Source organism: Astyanax mexicanus, chromosome 6 (genome assembly GCF_023375975.1).
Source record: "Astyanax mexicanus isolate ESR-SI-001 chromosome 6, AstMex3_surface, whole genome shotgun sequence".
Classification (NCBI taxonomy): Eukaryota; Metazoa; Chordata; class Actinopteri; order Characiformes; family Acestrorhamphidae; genus Astyanax; species Astyanax mexicanus.
Window position 1 is genome coordinate 9,337,217 of NC_064413.1, and position 18,514 is coordinate 9,355,730.

At 42.9% G+C, this 18,514-nt stretch overlaps 1 protein-coding gene and 1 long non-coding RNA gene across 6 annotated transcripts in view; one reads left to right on the forward strand and one right to left on the reverse strand.

Annotated features, from left to right (window-relative positions):
- Nucleotides 1-1,007: 1,007 nt before the first annotated feature.
- The window catches only part of col14a1a (collagen, type XIV, alpha 1a), a 120,447-nt gene continuing 102,940 nt past the window's right edge, over nucleotides 1,008-18,514 (reverse strand). Inside the window, exons 39-47 of one of the 2 annotated variants that reach the window (XM_049480203.1) lie at nucleotides 17,649-17,702; nucleotides 17,411-17,464; nucleotides 17,244-17,315; nucleotides 10,965-11,000; nucleotides 10,587-10,653; nucleotides 10,074-10,262; nucleotides 8,400-8,477; nucleotides 7,304-7,459; nucleotides 1,008-1,841 (exon numbers count right to left, since the gene is read on the reverse strand). In XM_049480203.1, coding sequence (XP_049336160.1) covers nucleotides 1,564-1,841; nucleotides 7,304-7,459; nucleotides 8,400-8,477; nucleotides 10,074-10,262; nucleotides 10,587-10,653; nucleotides 10,965-11,000; nucleotides 17,244-17,315; nucleotides 17,411-17,464; nucleotides 17,649-17,702 — 984 coding nt within the window. In that variant the 3' untranslated portion in view covers nucleotides 1,008-1,563. Of the gene's footprint in view, nucleotides 1,842-3,687; nucleotides 4,356-7,303; nucleotides 7,460-8,399; nucleotides 8,478-10,073; nucleotides 10,263-10,586; nucleotides 10,654-10,964; nucleotides 11,001-17,243; nucleotides 17,316-17,410; nucleotides 17,465-17,648; nucleotides 17,703-18,514 lie in introns of those variants that run through there. The other variant, XM_049480204.1, reaches the window with a different exon arrangement.
- Nucleotides 3,059-3,728, forward strand: LOC125802374 (uncharacterized). 4 transcript variants are annotated; one of them, XR_007439433.1, is made up of 4 exons: nucleotides 3,059-3,119; nucleotides 3,288-3,371; nucleotides 3,414-3,497; nucleotides 3,540-3,599. It is a non-coding gene; the product is annotated as an uncharacterized LOC125802374 (long non-coding RNA). The 4 variants fall into 4 exon arrangements; XR_007439434.1 differs by lacking the exon at nucleotides 3,288-3,371 and adding an exon at nucleotides 3,617-3,728 and having other exon boundaries at nucleotides 3,094-3,161; nucleotides 3,372-3,497; nucleotides 3,540-3,574; XR_007439431.1 differs by lacking the exon at nucleotides 3,288-3,371 and having other exon boundaries at nucleotides 3,094-3,161; nucleotides 3,372-3,497.

Here is an 18,514-nt window from a genome sequence, read left to right on the forward strand (position 1 = left end):
TACCTTTAATCACAAATGAACCATTTATTCTGTACTTCTGTTTCTCTGCTTTAAAGGCACTTGATAAAGTAAGTGGTGGTATGATGTGTCTAATACACTGCTGATATACATAATGATTGATTTATGATCCATAGGGGGTTAAGGGATTTTAACAGATAAACTCAATAAATGATTGTTTATCAGCTGATCAGCTGGATCCAGTGGAAAACACAATTTTAGGGCAGAGATCAGGGTTAAGAAACTGCTTTAAACTACCAACAAAGTACTGTACTGAATTCTGGCTATCCTCCACATCCAGCTTCTAGCTAACTAGTTAAGCTAGCTAAAAGAATTTTCCTTCATTAAAGTTTACAGTAATCCTGCAATCCTAGTCACAAACCACAATGACTAGCCACAAGCTGTATTTTATTAAGCTCACTGTGGGTTTTGATTAAGAGACGGGTATTTTTAACCAGCTATCAAAAACAGTATAATCACAGTTTACAGGGTTAGCTCTGTTACCTTTCTTTTAGAAAAATCACCATATATCCAGATATGTTTTAATGTCATGTTTTGCTCCAACGAGCTGCTAAATCTAAAAAAACAAAAAAAATCTTCCCTCCTCTCCTCCGCGCTCTGCCAAACCAGCAAGCTGATTGGCTGTTTCTTTCTCTCTGAACCGGCTCCGTGATTGGCGCTAAGAGATTTTCCATTTGAGCAAAACCATTCGCTCCTGGCGACGCCCCAGTTCTGCGATATCACTTTTGGGGGGTTTCTACGCTAATGGTGTGGCACACAGACACCTAATGCAAAGACTAAGTCGTGTTCTCTCCTTTTTATCTGGTTTCAGGTGTGATTTTTATTCATATTGCCCACCTGTTACTTGCCACTGGGGATGTATTTAGACAGTTTTGAAATTGTGAAAATATATATTTTTTTAAATTCCAATACACAAAGTAAATAAACCTGTGTATAACACAACATGTGTAGTTGCAATCATTTTGGCCATGACTTACACACACATGCTGTCACTGTTGTAGTACAATTTTATTGGTTACAAAAAAACAAAACAAGTAAAAAATAAATTAGGTTTTGGGTTTGGAGGCAGAACACAGCCTTGACTTATCACCACCCCAACACCACACAAAACAGAGGCCCAGAACACACACACACACACACACACACACACACACTCGCCAATAAAAAACCTTACACAGCGGCCGGTTCTGCACACCCAGGAAGCATTAACAACACGGAAGCACCGGAACTCCACCTTCATTCACTTTATAAAGACTGAAGTACAAATGTGGCCCACCATGATGACCCACCCACAGCCCCGCCCACAAAAAAGCTATGTACACCCCATTTACACCCTCCCCCCTCCTCCCATTCCAATGGTGGTTTAAAATGACTGCATGCAGATTCAGATTTACACACAGGTGGAAAGTGAAGGTGGGCAGGAGTGTGATCCTCTAACCACCTATAATGATGCATATTTAGGAGGCACTTCTGAACATTTCCCACAGTCTGTAATAGTGGTGAGTGGGTGAGTGTGTGTGTGTGTGTGTGTGTTAGTACGCTGTATCAGTGTGTATTCTCCTCCTGTGTTGTGGGTGGAGCTCCACTGTTTTCAGTCAGGCTGCGGGGGAAGCGGTGACCGACACCAGGGTAACCGGGGTAGCCGGGGTAGCCGTGACCGTTCTGGATGGGCTGAAGTTCATGATAGTTCGACTGGTAGTACTGGGGTGGGTAACCACGGTAACCGGCGTACGGGTCTTCCTCTTCCTCCTCCTCCTCTTCTTCTTCGTTGTTGGCGTTGGAGGGTCCGTAGTTCTGGTAGGGGCTGGGAGGTAACGGTTGTACTATGGGAACACAGGGGGGTCAGTGAGGTCATCGCCATTTCTGTCTGTCGGTTCCCATCACCAGATTAGCACCAGACAGGAAGTGAGGATAGGCACAGGGGCAGAGAGAGACAGAGAGCAGGAGAGAGAGAGAGGGAGAAAGAGGAGGTGAATGTAGAGAAGAATATAGATTCAGAGTTAGCATTAGCTGTTAGCATTAGCATGGAATTGCTGGGAGCTGAAAAGAATTTAAAGAACTCTAAATGATCCAGTGCAGTGCAGGGGGTGCAGAAACTGCAGGAGCCAATGGAGGGGTGTGGCCTTAGGGATGGCAGATTTGAGTGACAGGGGGAGTGGTTGTGAGGAAATGGGGTCTGTCTGAATGGATGGAATATGCAGTTGTAGGCCCAGGGGGTGTGGCTGTAGGCATGGTTTGTGTGGTTTGAGGGTAGGGGTGGTTGTGAGGGCAAGGGGTGTGGCTAAAGGGGTGGAAGGTTATGCAGTCAGAGTAGGGGTGTGGCTTTAGGCATGGTAGGTGTGGTTGTAAGGGCAGTGTGTGTGGCTATAGTAAGGCAACTGTAATAGGTGGATGTGAGGGTAGAGTGTGTGTGTCTGTGTGAATGGAATATTTTCTAGTGAGGACAGAGGGTGTGGCTGTAGGAATGGAAGGTGTGATTGAGGGTAGGGGGTGTGGTTGTGAGGGTAGGAGGTGGGGTTGTAGAGATGGAAGGTGTGGTTGAGGGTAGAGAATGTGGTTGTGAGGGCAGGTGTGTGGCTGTAGGGATGGAAGATGTAATTGTGAGGGTAGTGGGTGTGGCTGTGGTAGGGCATGTACTGTAATAGGTGAATGGGAAGGTAGGGTGTGTGTGGGGGGAAAGAAATATTGTTGTGCGGAAAAAGAGTGTAATTGTGAGGGTCGGGGGTATGTCTGTAGGGATAAAAGGTGTGATTGTGAGGGCTGGAGGTGGGGTTGTACGGATGGAAGCTGTGGTTGTGAGGGTAAGGGGTGTGGTTGTGAGGGTTGGAGGTCTGGCTGTACGGAAGGTAAATGTGGTTGTGTGGACAAGAGGTGTGGCTGTAGGGATGGAAGGTATGGTTGTGAGGTTTGAAGGTGGGCTTGTGTGACTGGAGGTGGGGTTGTAGGGATGTAAGGGGTAGTTGTGAGGGTCGGAGGTGGGGTTGTAGGGATGGGAGGTGTGGTTGTGAGGGTTGGAGGTGGGGTTGTAGGGATGTAAGGGGTAGCTGTGAGCGTTGGAGGTGGGGTTGTAGGGATGTAAGGGGTAGCTGTGAGCGTTGGAGGTGGGGTTGTAGGGATGTAAGGGGTAGTTGTGAGCGTTGGAGGTGGGGTTGTAGGGATGTAAGGGGTAGTTGTGAGCGTTGGAGGTGGGGTTGTAAGGATGTAAGGGGTAGTTGTGAGGGTCGGAGGTGGGGTTGTAGGGATGGGAGGTGTGGTTGTGAGGGTTGGAGGTGGGGTTGTAGGGATGTAAGGGGTAGCTGTGAGCGTTGGAGGTGGGGTTGTAGGGATGTAAGGGGTAGTTGTGAGCATTGGAGGTGGGGTTGTAAGGATGTAAGGGGTAGTTGTGAGCGTTGGAGGTGGGGTTGTAGGGATGTAAGGGGTAGTTGTGAGCGTTGGAGGTGGGGTTGTAAGGATGTAAGGGGTAGTTGTGAGGGTCGGAGGTGGGGTTGTATGGATGTAAGGGGTAGTTGTGAGGGTCGGAGGTGGGGTTGTATGGATTTAAGTGGTAGTTGTGAAGGTTGAAGGTGGGGTTGTAAGGATGTAAAGGGTAGTTGTGAAGGTTGGAGGTGGGGTTGGGATGTAAGGTGTGGTCGAGGGTAGAGGTTGTGACTATGGGGATACTAGCCGTGGTTTTGGGGGTAAAGGGTGTGGTTGTAAGGGTTGGAGGTGGATAGAATGGGTATTTGTGAGGGTTGGAGATTGGGTTGTGGGGATGGAAGGTATGGTTGTGAGGGTAGGGGATGTGACTGTGGGGATGCTAGACGTAGTTGTGAGAGGTAAAGGGTGTGGCTGTGAGGGTTGGAGGGGCAGTTGTAGGGATGTAAGGGGTAGTTGTGAGGGTTGGAGGTGGGGTTGTAGGGATGAAAGGTGTGGTTGTGAGGGTTGGAGGTGGGGTTGTAGGGATATAAGGTGTGGTTGAGGGTAGAGGGTGTGGCTGTGGGGATACTAGCCGTGGTTGTGGGGACAGAGGGTGTGGAGGGATGATGAAGAAATGGAAAGATGATGAATGGATGGAGAGATAAGATAATGTGATGAAAGGATGGAGAGATAATAGGGAGGGATGATGAGAGATTTTGGAACGATGAAAGGATATATAGAGAGATAACTGAGGAATGGACAGAGAGGATGATGACTTCTTTTCATCCTTCAATCTGTTCATCATCCTCTCTGTCCATCCCTCAATTATCTCTGTAGAGAGAAGATGGAGGAATGGTGAGAGGATGGTAAGAGAGAGGATGGAGGAGAGGAAGAGGAGGAGGTGAATGGTCCTCAGTAATCATTCTCGTACAGCTCTGGACCTTCAGATCAAAAGACGAGTCCCAGAAAGAAAGAGAGAAAGAAACACACCATGTTAGAACCAAACCCACAGGTTCTTCTAAATCAGCGGCTCTCAGTCCTGCACACCTAATGAGCATGAATGAGCTAACGAGCACTAATGTGCTACAAGCACTAATGAGCTAACAAGCACTAATGAGCTAATGAGCACTAATGTGCTACGAGCACTAATGAGCTAACGAACTAACGAGCACTAATGAGCTAAGGAGCACTAACAAGCACTAACGAGCTAATGAGCACTAATGAGAAAGAAAAACGCAGAAAAAACGGGCCAAAGAGTCTAAAAGCGGAGAGGGTGGGCATTTCTAGCACAAAAAACAGCCAAAGAGTCTAAAAGCGGAGAGAGTGCGCATTTCTAGCAGGAAACGAGCCAAAGAGTCTAAAAGCGGAGAGGGTACGCATTTCTAGCAGGAAACGGGCCAAAGAGTCTAAAAGTGGAGAAAGTGCGCATTTCTAGCGCAGAAAACGGGCCAAAGAGTCTAAAAGTTGTCGTAATTAAGGAGTTTAATATTAATGAAATCATGAAAATTATCATGAAAGGAAACATCATTTTGAAAAATCTTAGTTTACACAACACTGTTAAAGATAAAGATAGTAAGTCAAGTAAAATGGTGTGTAAATGAAAGTAATCAGGAAAATGTATTATTTAAAGTGGTTTATTTCATTATTTGTTTTTTTGGCCCGTGACTTCAAATATATTTCTCCTTCTGGCCCCCAACAAAAAAAGTTTGGACACCCCTGCTGTAGAATGTCACTTCACAGATCTCAATTAATTTGCATAAAGTTGAGAAAATATCAACTTGGTTTATCTGTTGTCGCTGTGTCACCTGTCTGCGTGAACACAGGGTTAAACAAGGTCATTCTGCACTGATGGTGCGTTGATGGTGTAACACTACAGCCTGTGGAACACTCCTATTACTACTACAGAACCAGGACTGAGAACCACTGATCTACAAGATTCCCCAGCAGAACATCATCCTTTACCCGTTCCTTTAAACCCGTCCCAGAACCACCTCCTGATCTCACACTGTAGACTGTGATCAGGATGGAGGACAGTGGAGTTCCCCTTTAAAGTCCCGACTGAGATCAGAGCTCTATAAACAGCATGTTCTCCTAAAGGGTTTTAGATCACCAACACTGCGTAACGTTTCACAGCCCAGTAAACCCACTCTCTGTCTGCAATTAAACCCAGCCATGTCTGGACACCCAGAACACTCTTACTCTAAGAGCATAAGGCTGTAAAACGGCTGCTGAGTTTATGGACGGTTCTCGCTGTGGTTCCTCTGTCTCAGAGTGGATTGTTTTACAGGTTGGAAACGTGGCGCAGTGCCTGTCTGTTTGTGTCTTTATACAGAATATGGTCAGCTCTGGTAACTTCATGACACACACTGCGGTTCCTCACACACACACACTCGGAATACGCTGGATAACTGCTGCAGAGAGAGCTCTGAACCTTATATTCACTGTTATGAAACCAGACTCTGAAAATGACCCGTATCCAGCAGCAGCTGCAGCTAAGCCCAAACAGTCCAATAGGAACATCAACCCTCATCACGTCTCCTATTGGACAAGCTGGACATCAGACTTAAAGCGATGGTTCTGCCAAACATCACATTCCCCAAGTCTGTCCACCCGACACAAACTCTCAATCTCTCCCAAAACGTCCCAAATCTCCCAAACTTCTCAAATCCTTCCCAATACAATCAATCATTTTAGACCTGTTGTTGCATTTTTAGTTTAAGCACTGATGCTATGAGGCTAATATCACTTACAAGTAATGGGAACTCACATTCATTGAGTAGCATGCAGCTAACTGCACACTTATGCACTTAAAATCTTATGTGCACAAGGCACATTAATATTTATCATATATGAATTCCACCTGCATTGTTTAAATAGCAACGGTGCTTGTGAACATGTATTGCTATCCTGGCAACGGAAAACACAGGTGCACCACTGACTGAATACAACCTAGACAAACACGTCAACAGTCATTTAGACGTTCATTGCTATCTCGGCACAGGCACAAACCCAATGTGATAACACCCCCGTTTTGCCCTTGTTACACACACACACACAAGGACACACAGCAGCGCACAAACTTTTACATAAACAATAAAGAGAACACTTCATAAAATAACGTTGTTGTTCCCCTAAATGAACTGCTGGTGCACCTTTAAAGAGTGAACAAGCAGGTCAGTTTCCTCTGCTGAGAAGCAGTGGAGACATCCAGGCAGTTGCGCCATTCAAATAGCAATCCAATCCAATACCAAAGTCAGAGTGCATATGGCTTTAAAGGGAATGGCAAGTGATGCACTGATTGGCTCATTCCATGTTTCGAGCTGCACAAGGCATACTTTTACCGACGTTACGATAGCAAAGACACACTGACCTTCCCTAAATCAAGCTGCACAGTGGCTTTCCTAATGTTTTTGTACGTTACAGATAACTTGCTTAGAAAGTTCAATCTGTCAAATTTTTTTTTAACGTTTTTAAACATTTTGGTAACTCGTGTCAGTGTTTTAATTTTTAGTTTTGGGAGTTTTACTGTTAACCTTTCCATAATGTTAATATTCATCTAACTGGGAACGTGATGTGAGAAACATTCTAATAGCATTGTGATGCAAACCACTATTAGATCACATTTTTTCAGAACAGTCCTGAAAAATTATTTCTGTCTAACCTTCCTAGATCTTTTTCAAACCGTTGCTAAAGGTTAATATAACGATCTCTGTTAGCTGGGATTCCATTCTGAATTACACAGGTCTGAACTAAATTGAAAACATTAACTGTAATTAGCATGAATGTGATTTTTAGCAGAATCATCGCTTTAAGTTAACAAAAAAAAGTCTGAAAGAACCACAGGAACCCAGAACCACATGGAGACATGTAATAGAGAGATGTGTTTTACCTCCGATATTGTAGCCTAAACATGAGTTCTGGTCGCAGTAACCCGGGGGTCCAGAGGGTCCAGTGCTGCCGGGGGTTCCAGGACGTCCTGCAGTGCCCTGAATTCCAGGCCGGCCTGGAGGACCCTGGCTTCCGGTCCGGCCATCTCCAGGAGGACCTGTGAAGAATCAGATATTATCCCATTAGGACCCAGTTTCATTTTTGAGTCAGCCAATATCTACTAAGAATTACTCAGAATTAACTATAAATTCAATGAGTTTCTCTTATGAATCATTTAGTATCTACTATGAATTATGCAGTGTCCATTATGAATTATTTAGTGTAGTTTGTGTCAGTCAGTCTCTTTTCTGAATTATTCATTTCCACTACAAATAATTTACTATCTACTACAATTTATTCAGTGTCTACTAAGAAAATTCAGTATCTTTTGTGGATCATTTATTATCCATTGTGAATATTGCAGTATGCGTTAAGAATTATTCAGTATCTGCTACTGATCCTTCATTCTCTGGTCTGAATCACTGTGTATTAGGAATTCTTCAGCTGTGGGTGAGGATGGTGAGGATCTGTGGGGGTTTAGAATGTGTTTGTGTTTGAGAGCTGCCTGGTAGAAGTTCTCGCGGTTCTACACCAGATTCAACTGGGAGCCCAACTGATTAAACGGCGGTGTCTGGAGGGTCTTACACCCAAAACCAATAAAACCTTTCTCCTGACCCAGATACTGTCTGAGGATGTGCGTTTAATATTCTAGACACAAATAAAAGAAACCCAGAGCAGGGTGTGTGTGTGTGTGTGATGGAAATTCCTGTAATTTGTCCCATATGAACAATGTTATACACTCACACACTGTTTTACTGTCCGTTTAATTTGCTTGGGGGGAAAATAATATTTTTATGGGAAATGTGAACTAAATGAAAACGCCTTTGTCCCAGCGCTCCCATATGTGAAGATTCAGTCATTCAGTGCAAATGTTTGTCTCTTGAGAAACTTTTGAAAACACCTGTTTGAACTGAAATATCTGCCTCATTTTCATATGTAATAATTAAAAAATTGGTTCTGTGTTAATGTGGAAGTGATGCACTGTGCAATGTTGTTACCTGGGGGTCCTGGGGGGCCACGAGGGCCTTGTGAACCCACCCCTGTACTGCCCTTCTCTCCTTTCTCCCCTGGGAGCCCTGGATGAAAAAGAAAAACAGAAACAGATTGGTTAGGATTGCCGGATTCACTCGCTACTGGAAAACCAGAGACATGATAACAGTCTCTCTCCAGTGGATTAAAGTGATAGTTTCAGCCAGGACTGCACACCCAAGTTCCTAACCCAAGTCTAGTCATTTTTGGTGTCTTTGCTCTATTAGCTCTTAAGCTAATGTAGCTTACAAATAAGGAAATGTTATGTACACCATTAGCATCCACCTACAGTATCCAACAAAGTGAGTACAACCTACACATTTTCATGAAACAACAGTATAGAAATTATACTTATATAGATATAATTTAGTCAGTGTACAGCTTGTATAGCAGTATAGATTTACTGTCCTCTAAAAATAACTCAACACACAGACATTCATGTCTAAATATCTGAACCGCAATTAAGTAGACCTCACAGTGAACATGTGCAAATCATGGCCAATTGTGTTGTTTTCCTCACTATTGTCATGTGTATTTTGAGAACAATTCTCTCATACTGGCCACTGGATATTCAACATGGCACCTCATGGCAAAGAACTCTTTATGGATGTGAAAAATAGAATTTCTTCTCTCTGCAAAGATGCTCTAGGCTATAAGAAGATTGCAAACACCTAGAAAATGAACTATAGTGCGATAGACAAGGTCATACAGCGTTTTTAAAGACAGATTCCTCCCAGAATAAGCCTCACTAGGGTTGACAAAAGAAGCTGGGTACACGTGTTCAGCTTCATATCCAGAGGCATAGATGCAGAGGTGCTGCCAGTCTTGATGCAGAGGTTGAAGAAGTGGGAGGTCAGACCATACACCACACACTGCATCAACTCTGTCTGCACTACCGTCGTACCAGAAAAAAGCCTCTTCTGAAGCTGAGGCACAAAAGAGCCCAGAAAGAGTTTGCTGACAGGCAGACAGGCAGTCCATGAGCATGGATTACTGGAACCATGTCCTGTGGTTTAACAAGGATGTGTGCTTCTGGTGAGGAATACCAAGACAACTTTCCCTTGCCAACAGTTTCCAGAGCATTATGGTCTGGGTCTGAATGAGTGCTGCTATGTAACATTCTGAAGCAGAGCATGATCCCCTCTCTTTGGAAACGGGGCCACATGGAGGTTTTACAACAAGATAACAACCCTAAAAACTCAAGTGGGAGGTGGAGGGGTGCAAGGTGTCTAACATCCACCTGCTCTGTGATGTCATCAAATTTCCTTGCCCAAGAGAGTTAAAGCAGTCCTGGAAAATAATGCTGATTGAGTTAATTCCAGAGGCCAGTGTAGATTTACTCTCCTCTACAAATAACTCAACTCAACCAACATTATTGTGCCCAAATTTCATTTGTCTAGTGTTGTTCCATTAGACAATATAATAAAATATTTACTTACTACTGTGATCCCATTAACTTATAAACTTTATTGTTGCCAACCACACCAGTTATTTATTTCCCAGCTTTACAGCAAATTAAAATTGGTTTTAAACCCAGTAACTCATTGAGCTGAAATAAATTTAATTCAATTTATATAAAACTGTTCATTTCCACAATGTAGAAACACCTAAGAATCTGAATAAAACCCTGTCTGTAAGCTCACCTCTTTCTCCTGGACGCCCACTGACCCCATTAGCTCCGGGGAAACCTGGTCTGCCCTGAGGACCCTGTTCTCCCTGCTGTCCTTGGGGTCCTGGTCGGCCTGGCTCTCCTGGAGGACCTGGTACTGTCCGGAAGGACACAGACTGACTGGGTATTTGGTTCAGAATAGAGTTGTAGCGGGACAGGTGGCCTGAAGAGAGTCAGAGTACAAACACCGTAAAAACAGTGAAAGCATTGCTGGGGATTATGGATTGAGGTTTGGGGTAGGATTGGGGTTGAAGGATGGGGTGATGGAGGGGTTTGGGATTGACATTTAGGAATGGGGTGAGGTTGAGGTTTGGGATTAACATTTGAATTTAGAATTTAGGAAGTTAGGGGTTGGGATTGTTGGGGGTTGGCATAGGGGATGGGGCTTGAGGTTTTGGGACAGGGCTGAGGTTGACTTTGTGGGGGTGGTGTTTAGAGTCAGGATTTGGAATTAAGGTTTGGGGTTCAGTTAAAAAAAAACACTCACTCTGAATCAGCTGTTCACACACTTGTCGGGCTATGGATCGAACCACCGCCTGAGACTGCAGATCCCCCTTTAAACACACAGAGAGAGAGAAGAACCACTGAGCTATAACTTGGTTACCTCACATACACACACCCACATTCAAATAATAGTGTGTGGTAGCTGACCTTACTCTACAGATACAGCACATATGTGGAGAATTAGGATAATTGTATTAATGTGTTTATAGAGGAAAGAACGATCTGTGGTAACACAGTGATATTTAATCATTTTTATCAGCAGTTTCTGCTGGAGGGTCTCTAAATCCCACCACAAATACCACACCGTTATGCCTGGCTCTGCCAACTACTGCAAATCTAAACTCCTAGAACATTCACTCACCCGCTCTCCTCGCTCGCCCTTGGTGCCGGGGGTGCCCTGCCAAACAGAGGAGATACTGTAAATCTGTGACACACTGAGAGACAAACTGATTATTAGTTCTCAATAAATTAAAATCAACAATTCTCTAAATAATTAAACAGTCCGGAGTGATTGTGATTGGGTTTGGTGTAAAACGCTCTGATTCAGTCGGCTCAGGCCGTGAGAGGGGTCATTCTGAGGGGAGTTACGTCTGAATCGATGGACTTGGCTCAACAGCCATGAGCGTAGACTGAATGCGATGTTGAGCCGACGCTCCGGAGAGCAGAGCTAGAGCAGCGTCCAGAACCCAAAGGTCTCGAAACAGAGGTTCTGTCGTAAACAGCTGGATCCGGCTCCGAGAGTGAGAAAGCGTTCTGGAGAGACCGGGAGACTATAGGATGATAAACTCGCCAGGATGATGGTGTCATCCTTGTACTGCACACGAATGCACATGTGTGTGACCAAGAATAGCGAACACTAGTGCCAACACTCCAGAGCTCAAACTGATGTCATTAAAGCGATAGTTTGGTCTCAGACCACGTTGAGACATGTTAAAGTTCTTGATTAAACTTAGCGTGTATCTAAGTTTACAATTAACAATTACAGTTAGCAAATCAGAAACATCATCAATATGAGCAGGTCTGATTACACACTCAGAAGAAAAAGAGATTCACCAGATTATTGCTTTAATGTGTTTGTGCTTCAGCAGCCGTAGTAAGACGTTCATGAACCCCAGAGTGCACCTCTTTTTCCTCACAGCCTCCCTCCTGGCAGCTCAGAGTAACAGCGTTCTACTCGAGTTCTACATCAACACTCTGAAGCATGTCAGAGCAAAAACTGGAGACTTGAAATTTCAACAGTTAAACATTAAAAAGTGTTGAATATTTCATTGGTAACCCAAATAAAGCAATACACTGCCCAACTTTACAGAGATTTAATTACACTCTACCCACCTATTTAGCTTCTTTGGTTGGATGCACCATCCTGATATTTATTTTGTACTATATAAAAAACAAACAAACTATATCTAATCTAATCTACTCAAAACATTTTCTCACTTTGTTTGGGTAAAGTTCACTTAATATTTTCTATTTTGTCTCTAATTTTATCTCTATAATTTTCTCCCTAATTTACCCGACCAATTACCAAACCCACTCACTAGGACTCCCCTATCCCTAGTAATGCCAAAGTACCAGGAGGGTGAAGACTAGCACATGCCTCCTACGACACTAATTCAGTCAGCTACGGCCTCTTTTTGAACAATGCTGAGTAGCATCACAGCACACTCGGAGGAAAGCGCAGCGACTCGGTTCTAATACATCAGCTCACAGACGCCTTGTGCTGATCGACATCACCCTTTGGAGTTATGTGGGGAGACAGCGCCATTAACCCCCCCAAGGAGAGCAAGACCAATTGTGCTCTCTCAAGACTCCGGCAGCTGATGGCAAGCTACATGAAGGGATTCGAACCAGCAATCTCCCGATCATAGTGACAGTGCTTGGTCACTTGGAGCCCATGCACTTCTTTCAGTAAATATTACCACAATTTCTTAGTACGTTGCACGAAACATAATTTCCTATTGACTCCTGGCTTCATTTATTTGCATAACTTTGCTAACTTTTCGTCAGTGTGCGGTCTTGCCCATCAGGGCTACTGTTCCTTGGGTATTTCATTTTATCTTCTTATAAAATGGTTGTTTGCCTGGTCACAGTGTTGTAGGCTGTAGGAGCAAGTTACTATTTGTTGTACTGTAAAGTGTGACAAAATGCTGATTAGTTTAACTGTAAAGTGTGTTGTACTGTAAAGTGTGACAAAGTGCTAGTTAGTTTAACAATTTAGGGAGTTAAATAAACACTGATGTGAGGTCAAAGTGTGTAAAGCTATATAAACCCTAAGACCACAATTTTTTTTCAAAAATTTTATTTAGAATTTTTCTCATTTTCTCCCCAATTTACACGGCCAATTACCCAACCCACTCGTTAGGACTCCCTCTATCACTAGTGATGCCCCAACACAGCAAGAGGGTGAAGACTAACACATGCTTCCTCTGATACATGTGAAGTCAGACACCACTTCTTTTCGAGCTGCTGCTGATGCAGCATTGCCGAGCAGCATCACAGCGCGCTTGGAGGAAAGCACAGCGACTCGGTTCTGATACATCAGCTCACAGACGCCTTGTGCTGCAGACATGACCCTAGGAGTGATGTGGGGAGAGAGCGCCATCTACCCACTCGGAGGGTGGCAGCGCTTTAGACCGCTGGACCACTCGGCGCCCCTAAGACCACAAACTTTAACAGCAAAGAGCCACTCCACTTCAGCATGAGTGCAGTAATGAGAGCAGGTGTTGCACTGCAAGTGCTAATAGAGAGTGATGTTAATTCACACTGTTTTGTCCTCCGTCCAGTCTCACCCTAAGCTCTGAGCACGCTGAGCTTCTATCAGTCAGCGGGTTAGATAAAGCTGTTTGTGAAGGCTGCTAATGTGGAATAGCTGTAAGCCGAGATTTACAGCGTACTCTGCAGCCAAAATAGTGCAAGTCCAACAGTGCGTATTGTGTTGGCGGTGCACTGTGAGTCCAAAAGTGTCCAAATACTCCTTGTGTGGGTTCAACACAGCACAGCAGGGTAATGTCTGGAACACAACGGAATGTTTTAGAACAAAAAATACTATTACAGAATATTACCATGCTCAAATCCAAACAGCAGCTCATGTTCCTCTGAACTCTTTTAGCAACTGAGCTCCTTTAATATCCTTTGGGATGAGTTGGAGAGAGGAAGCTTCAATTAATTCCTTTGAAGGATTTTAAATGATGGAGCTTCAATAACTTCTTTTAAGATGATCTTTAATTAACTCATTTGGGGTAAGCTAAAGTGACTGAGCTCTATTGAAATTCTTTGGAATGAACTGGAGTAATACAGCATTGATTAACTTCTTTGGGATAAGTAGGAGTGATGGAGCTCCAATAAACTATTTTATGGTAAGCTGAGTGAGTGAGCTCTTCTGGAATCCTTTGGGATGAGTTGGAGAGATAGAGCTTTAATGAATTCATTTAGGGGGATTTGAAATGATGTAGCTTCAATGAACTTTTTTTAAGATGAGTTGGAGTGGTGAAGCCAAAATAAACTCCTTTGGGGTAATTTATAATGATGAAGCTTTAATTATCTCCTTTGGGTTAAGCTAAAGTGACTGAGCTCTTTTTAAATTCATTGGGATGAATTTTAATAGTAGTGGAGCTCCAATAAACACATTTGAGATGAGCTGAAGTGATGAAGCTTTAACAAACACCTTTAAAGTAAGCTGATTAATGGATCTTCAATAAACTCCTTTACGGTAAACTTAAGTGAATGAGGTCTTTTGAAATCCTTTGGGATGAGTTGGAGTGATGGAGCTTCAGTCAACTCCTTTGGGACGAGTTAGAATAACTGAGCTTAAATTAACTTTTTTAGGATGAGTTGGAGTGATAGAGCTTAAATAAATTCTGTTGGGATGAGTTGGAGTGTTGGAGCTTTAATAAAGTCCTTTGGGATAAGTAGAAGTGATGGAGCTTGAATAAACCTCTTTAGGGTGAGCTGAATTGACTGAGCTCTTTTGAAATCTTTTGGGATGAGTTGGAGTGATGGAGCTTCAATACATTTTTTTAGGGTACGCTGACGTGAGTAAGCTCCTATGAAATTCTTTGGGTTGTGTTGGAGTGAAGGAGCATCAATGAACTCCTTGGGAATGAATTGGAGTGATGGAATGATGAATAAACTCTTTGGGATGAATTGTAATGGTGCAGCATCAATAAACATCTTTGGCATTAGTTGGAGTAATGGAGCTTTAATTAACTTCGCTGAGATGAGTTGGAGTGATGGAGCTTCAGTTATTTCTTACATGTATTTTTTTTTTTACCTTGAACTTACTTTATTACTATATGTTCATCATTATTATAAGTCGCTTTGGACATAAGTGTTGCCAAATGTAATGTAATGTAATATAACTCCATTAAGATGAGCTGGAGTGATGGAGCTTCAATTAACCCCTTTGAGATTATCTGGAGTGACTGAGGTTTAAAGAAATCCTTTGAGATGAGTTGGAGTGATGGATATTCAATAAACTGTTTGGGTTGAGTTGGGATGATGAGGCTTCACTGAATTGTTTTGAAATAAGTTAAAGTGATGGAGCTTCAGGAATATCTTTTGAGAAAGTAGCCAAATGCCAAATTATACTGATTATAAAATAGGCTGCTGTGCCTATGTACATAATCCAGTTTAAAAGTAGGGCTATTTGCCTGTATTGTTGCATAAGTGTGTTAAAGTTTTATTTAACTCCACTGGGATAAGCTGGAGTGACAGAACGCCACTAATAGGGTTGCAACAGTATGAGATTTTCACGGTATGATAACCGTCTCGGAAAATACCGCGGTATCACGGTTATCACGGTATCACAGTTTGTTACATATATTATTAAACTGACCCTTAAAAAAATTACAACAAAGGTTTTTTGTTCAATTAACTATTTATTGTAGAAACTACACCATCAGGTGAAGGAAACCATGTTTTTCCACTACTCTTAAGGGCATTAAGAGTGTATATATATATATAAAAAAAGTTGGTATATAACCAGATACTGCAGAAAAAGGGGATTTATTTCTGACATGATCCTCACAATAGAGATTTCTATTTTAAGGCTTTCACACCTTAAAACCTTCAACATATGAAAAACAGGCACGTCAGAATTTGAAAATGAACGCATGTAAATGAATGGCGTCTTTCACATCCAGTCCGGCCAGGACCTTTACACGGACACGTGAATCCATCGTAGCACGCACTTCATGCCTGTACCGGCGTGCCCAAATTTCGGTTAACTCAGCGCTTTTGCGGGCGCTTACCGCATGGGTTGTGCACGACTACAAAGAAGTTTTATTTAGGTTCAGATTAAAATTATAAACTAAACACATACTTTGCGCTGCACAGCGGGGTGGTGTTCTCGGAGATGGAGAACAGGTTTGATGTATTTCCTCCTTTAGCTGTGACTTTACGGCCACATTAATTACAAGCTTGTTGATTACAAGATTACTAGTATGTTTTCAGGCTGTTTGAATGAGCGAAATATGATCAGAATTATGTTAATTAACACAAACATAGAAGCATAGAACTATTATTTAATTAAAATGATTTTTAAGAACAGCTAAACACAGTACGGAGAAGTTCACGTGCGAGAGAGAGACACAGAGAGAGAGAGAGAGAGAGAGAGAGAGAGATTTGCGTGTTCTGATGTGAGCTACTCACAGGTAAAGGTTCTCTTTTATCTCCTCGTGCTCATTTTAGTCCTATACATAATTCTGCAGTTTCTCAGTGTTTTCTGTCGTATTTTGCGGCCAGCGCAAGCGCTTACAACTAACACCGCGGGCCGCGAGGTGCTGCCGCGCTGCCGCTGTTATGCCGAATCAGACTCCCTGCTCAATCCGACTCCTGCTTCGCGGACAGAATCGGCACAACACCCTCCGCTGTACAACTGCGGAAGTGAAAACAGCGCTTATAAATAGGTTAGTTAAGTTTCACTTTCAGTTTTCGTTATTTATTTCTCCGCTGGCTTGCGTTTTACCGGTAATAAGCAAACACACAGGGTATGATAACCGTGCATTTTAATACCACGGTATACCGTGAAACCGGTTACCGCTGCAACCCTAGCCACTAAACGTCTTTGGGATGAGTAGGTCTGATGTTTTCCTAAGGATAAATTTAGTCAGATTCTCAGCAGATGCTCACCACATGTTCAAACCTGTACTGTAAAGTCTTGTAAACGCCTGTGAAACAGTGTTAGCAGTGCAGAAGAGCAGGTCTGGTGCTGATGGAGCAGACTGCTGATGGCTGGCACTCAAAACAGACACATTGGAGCTGTATCACTTAAATCTGGGATCCTGGGTTTATGATTAGCTCCACTGCCATCAGTTCTGGGTAGTCCACATGTCCATGCTTTTGGGCAAGCTCTGAGAGAGTGACTCAGCTTGAGAGAGAGAGACAGATCCAGAACTAACAGCACAGTTATTTCACAGCTCTCATCACACCCCATTCATCTGAACTGCACAAACAATATGGAGAACTGTCAACGTTTTAAGCATGAAGCTTAAACAGCGGGTTAATATTCGGTTATTAGTCAGCCAACACATGTTTGGTGTCTGACATGTACTTCTTTAAATGTTAGGCTAACGGTGCTAGCATACACTGGGCTGGAGCTAAATCGTATGCTAAATCTCAAAACACACGCTCTAATACTTACTGGAGGTCCTTGATCGCCGTGCGGTCCTTTAGGTCCACTGGATCCTGGAGCTCCAGGGGCTCCTGGACTGCCCTACAGGGAGATACACAGCAAGACATGTCTGTGTAAAATATTGCACACAGCAGGATAAAGCTAAAGCTATGGTACACAGGCTGCTTTTTACTTACAATCGGTCCAGCTGGGCCCATCTGCCCCTGGGGTCCATCTTTCCCTGGCAAACCCTGTGGAGAAACAACAGCTACAGTCAAGACTCACCAACTTACGTAAAAATTTCAGAAACATGCTTAGGATTAAATTATTGAGTGGGTGGGGATAAAACTGCTAAAGCCTTAATGGGTGTGGCTAAACTACTGTAGGCTGAATGGATGGGAATAAGGCAGTCCAGGAGCCCCTGGAGCTCATTACCCTCTGACCCGGTGGCCCATCTCTGCCGGGTCCTCCGTTGCCCCCTGGTATACCCTATAAGAGAAAATAATCAAACAAATATACTGTTAAACAATTAATATGCAAGGCAAAGCGTTAAATAAAAAAAGCTAGAAAAAATACTAATACTAAAAATGGTAAATTTGATGCATCTTATAAGTCTTCATAATCAACGTTAGCAGGCAGTTACAGTCATATGAAAAAGTTTAGGCACCCCTATTAATCTTAATCATTTTTAGTTCTAAATATTTGGGTGTTTGCAACAGCCATTTCAGTTTGATATATCTAATAACTGATGGACACAGTAATATTTCAGGATTGAAATGAGGTTTATTGTACTAACAGAAAAAAGTGCAATATGCATTAAACCAAAATTTGACCAGTTACCATTTTATTGATTTAAATACTCCTAACTACTTTTTACTGACTGATTGGTTTGGTAACCTCATTGAGCTTTCAACTTCATAGCCAGGTGTATCCAATCATGAGAAAAGGTATTGAAGGTGGCCAATTGCAATTTGTTCTCCTATTTGAATCTCCTCTGAAGAGTGGCATCATGGGTTCATCAAAACAACTCTCAAATGATCTAAAAACAAAGATTGTTCAACATAGTTGTTCAGGGGAAGGATACAAAAAGTTGTCTCAGAGATTTAACCTGTCAGTTTCCACTGTGAGGAACATAGTAAGGAAATGGAAGACCACAGGGACAGTTCTTGTTAAGCCCAGAAGTGGCAGACTAAATACTGAAAATATAATTTATTTCATGTCAATAATAACATATGATTTAAAAATCAAATAACCCACCAGCCAGCTGAAGCCCTCTTCACTTGCAGCATAAGCATCAAGCT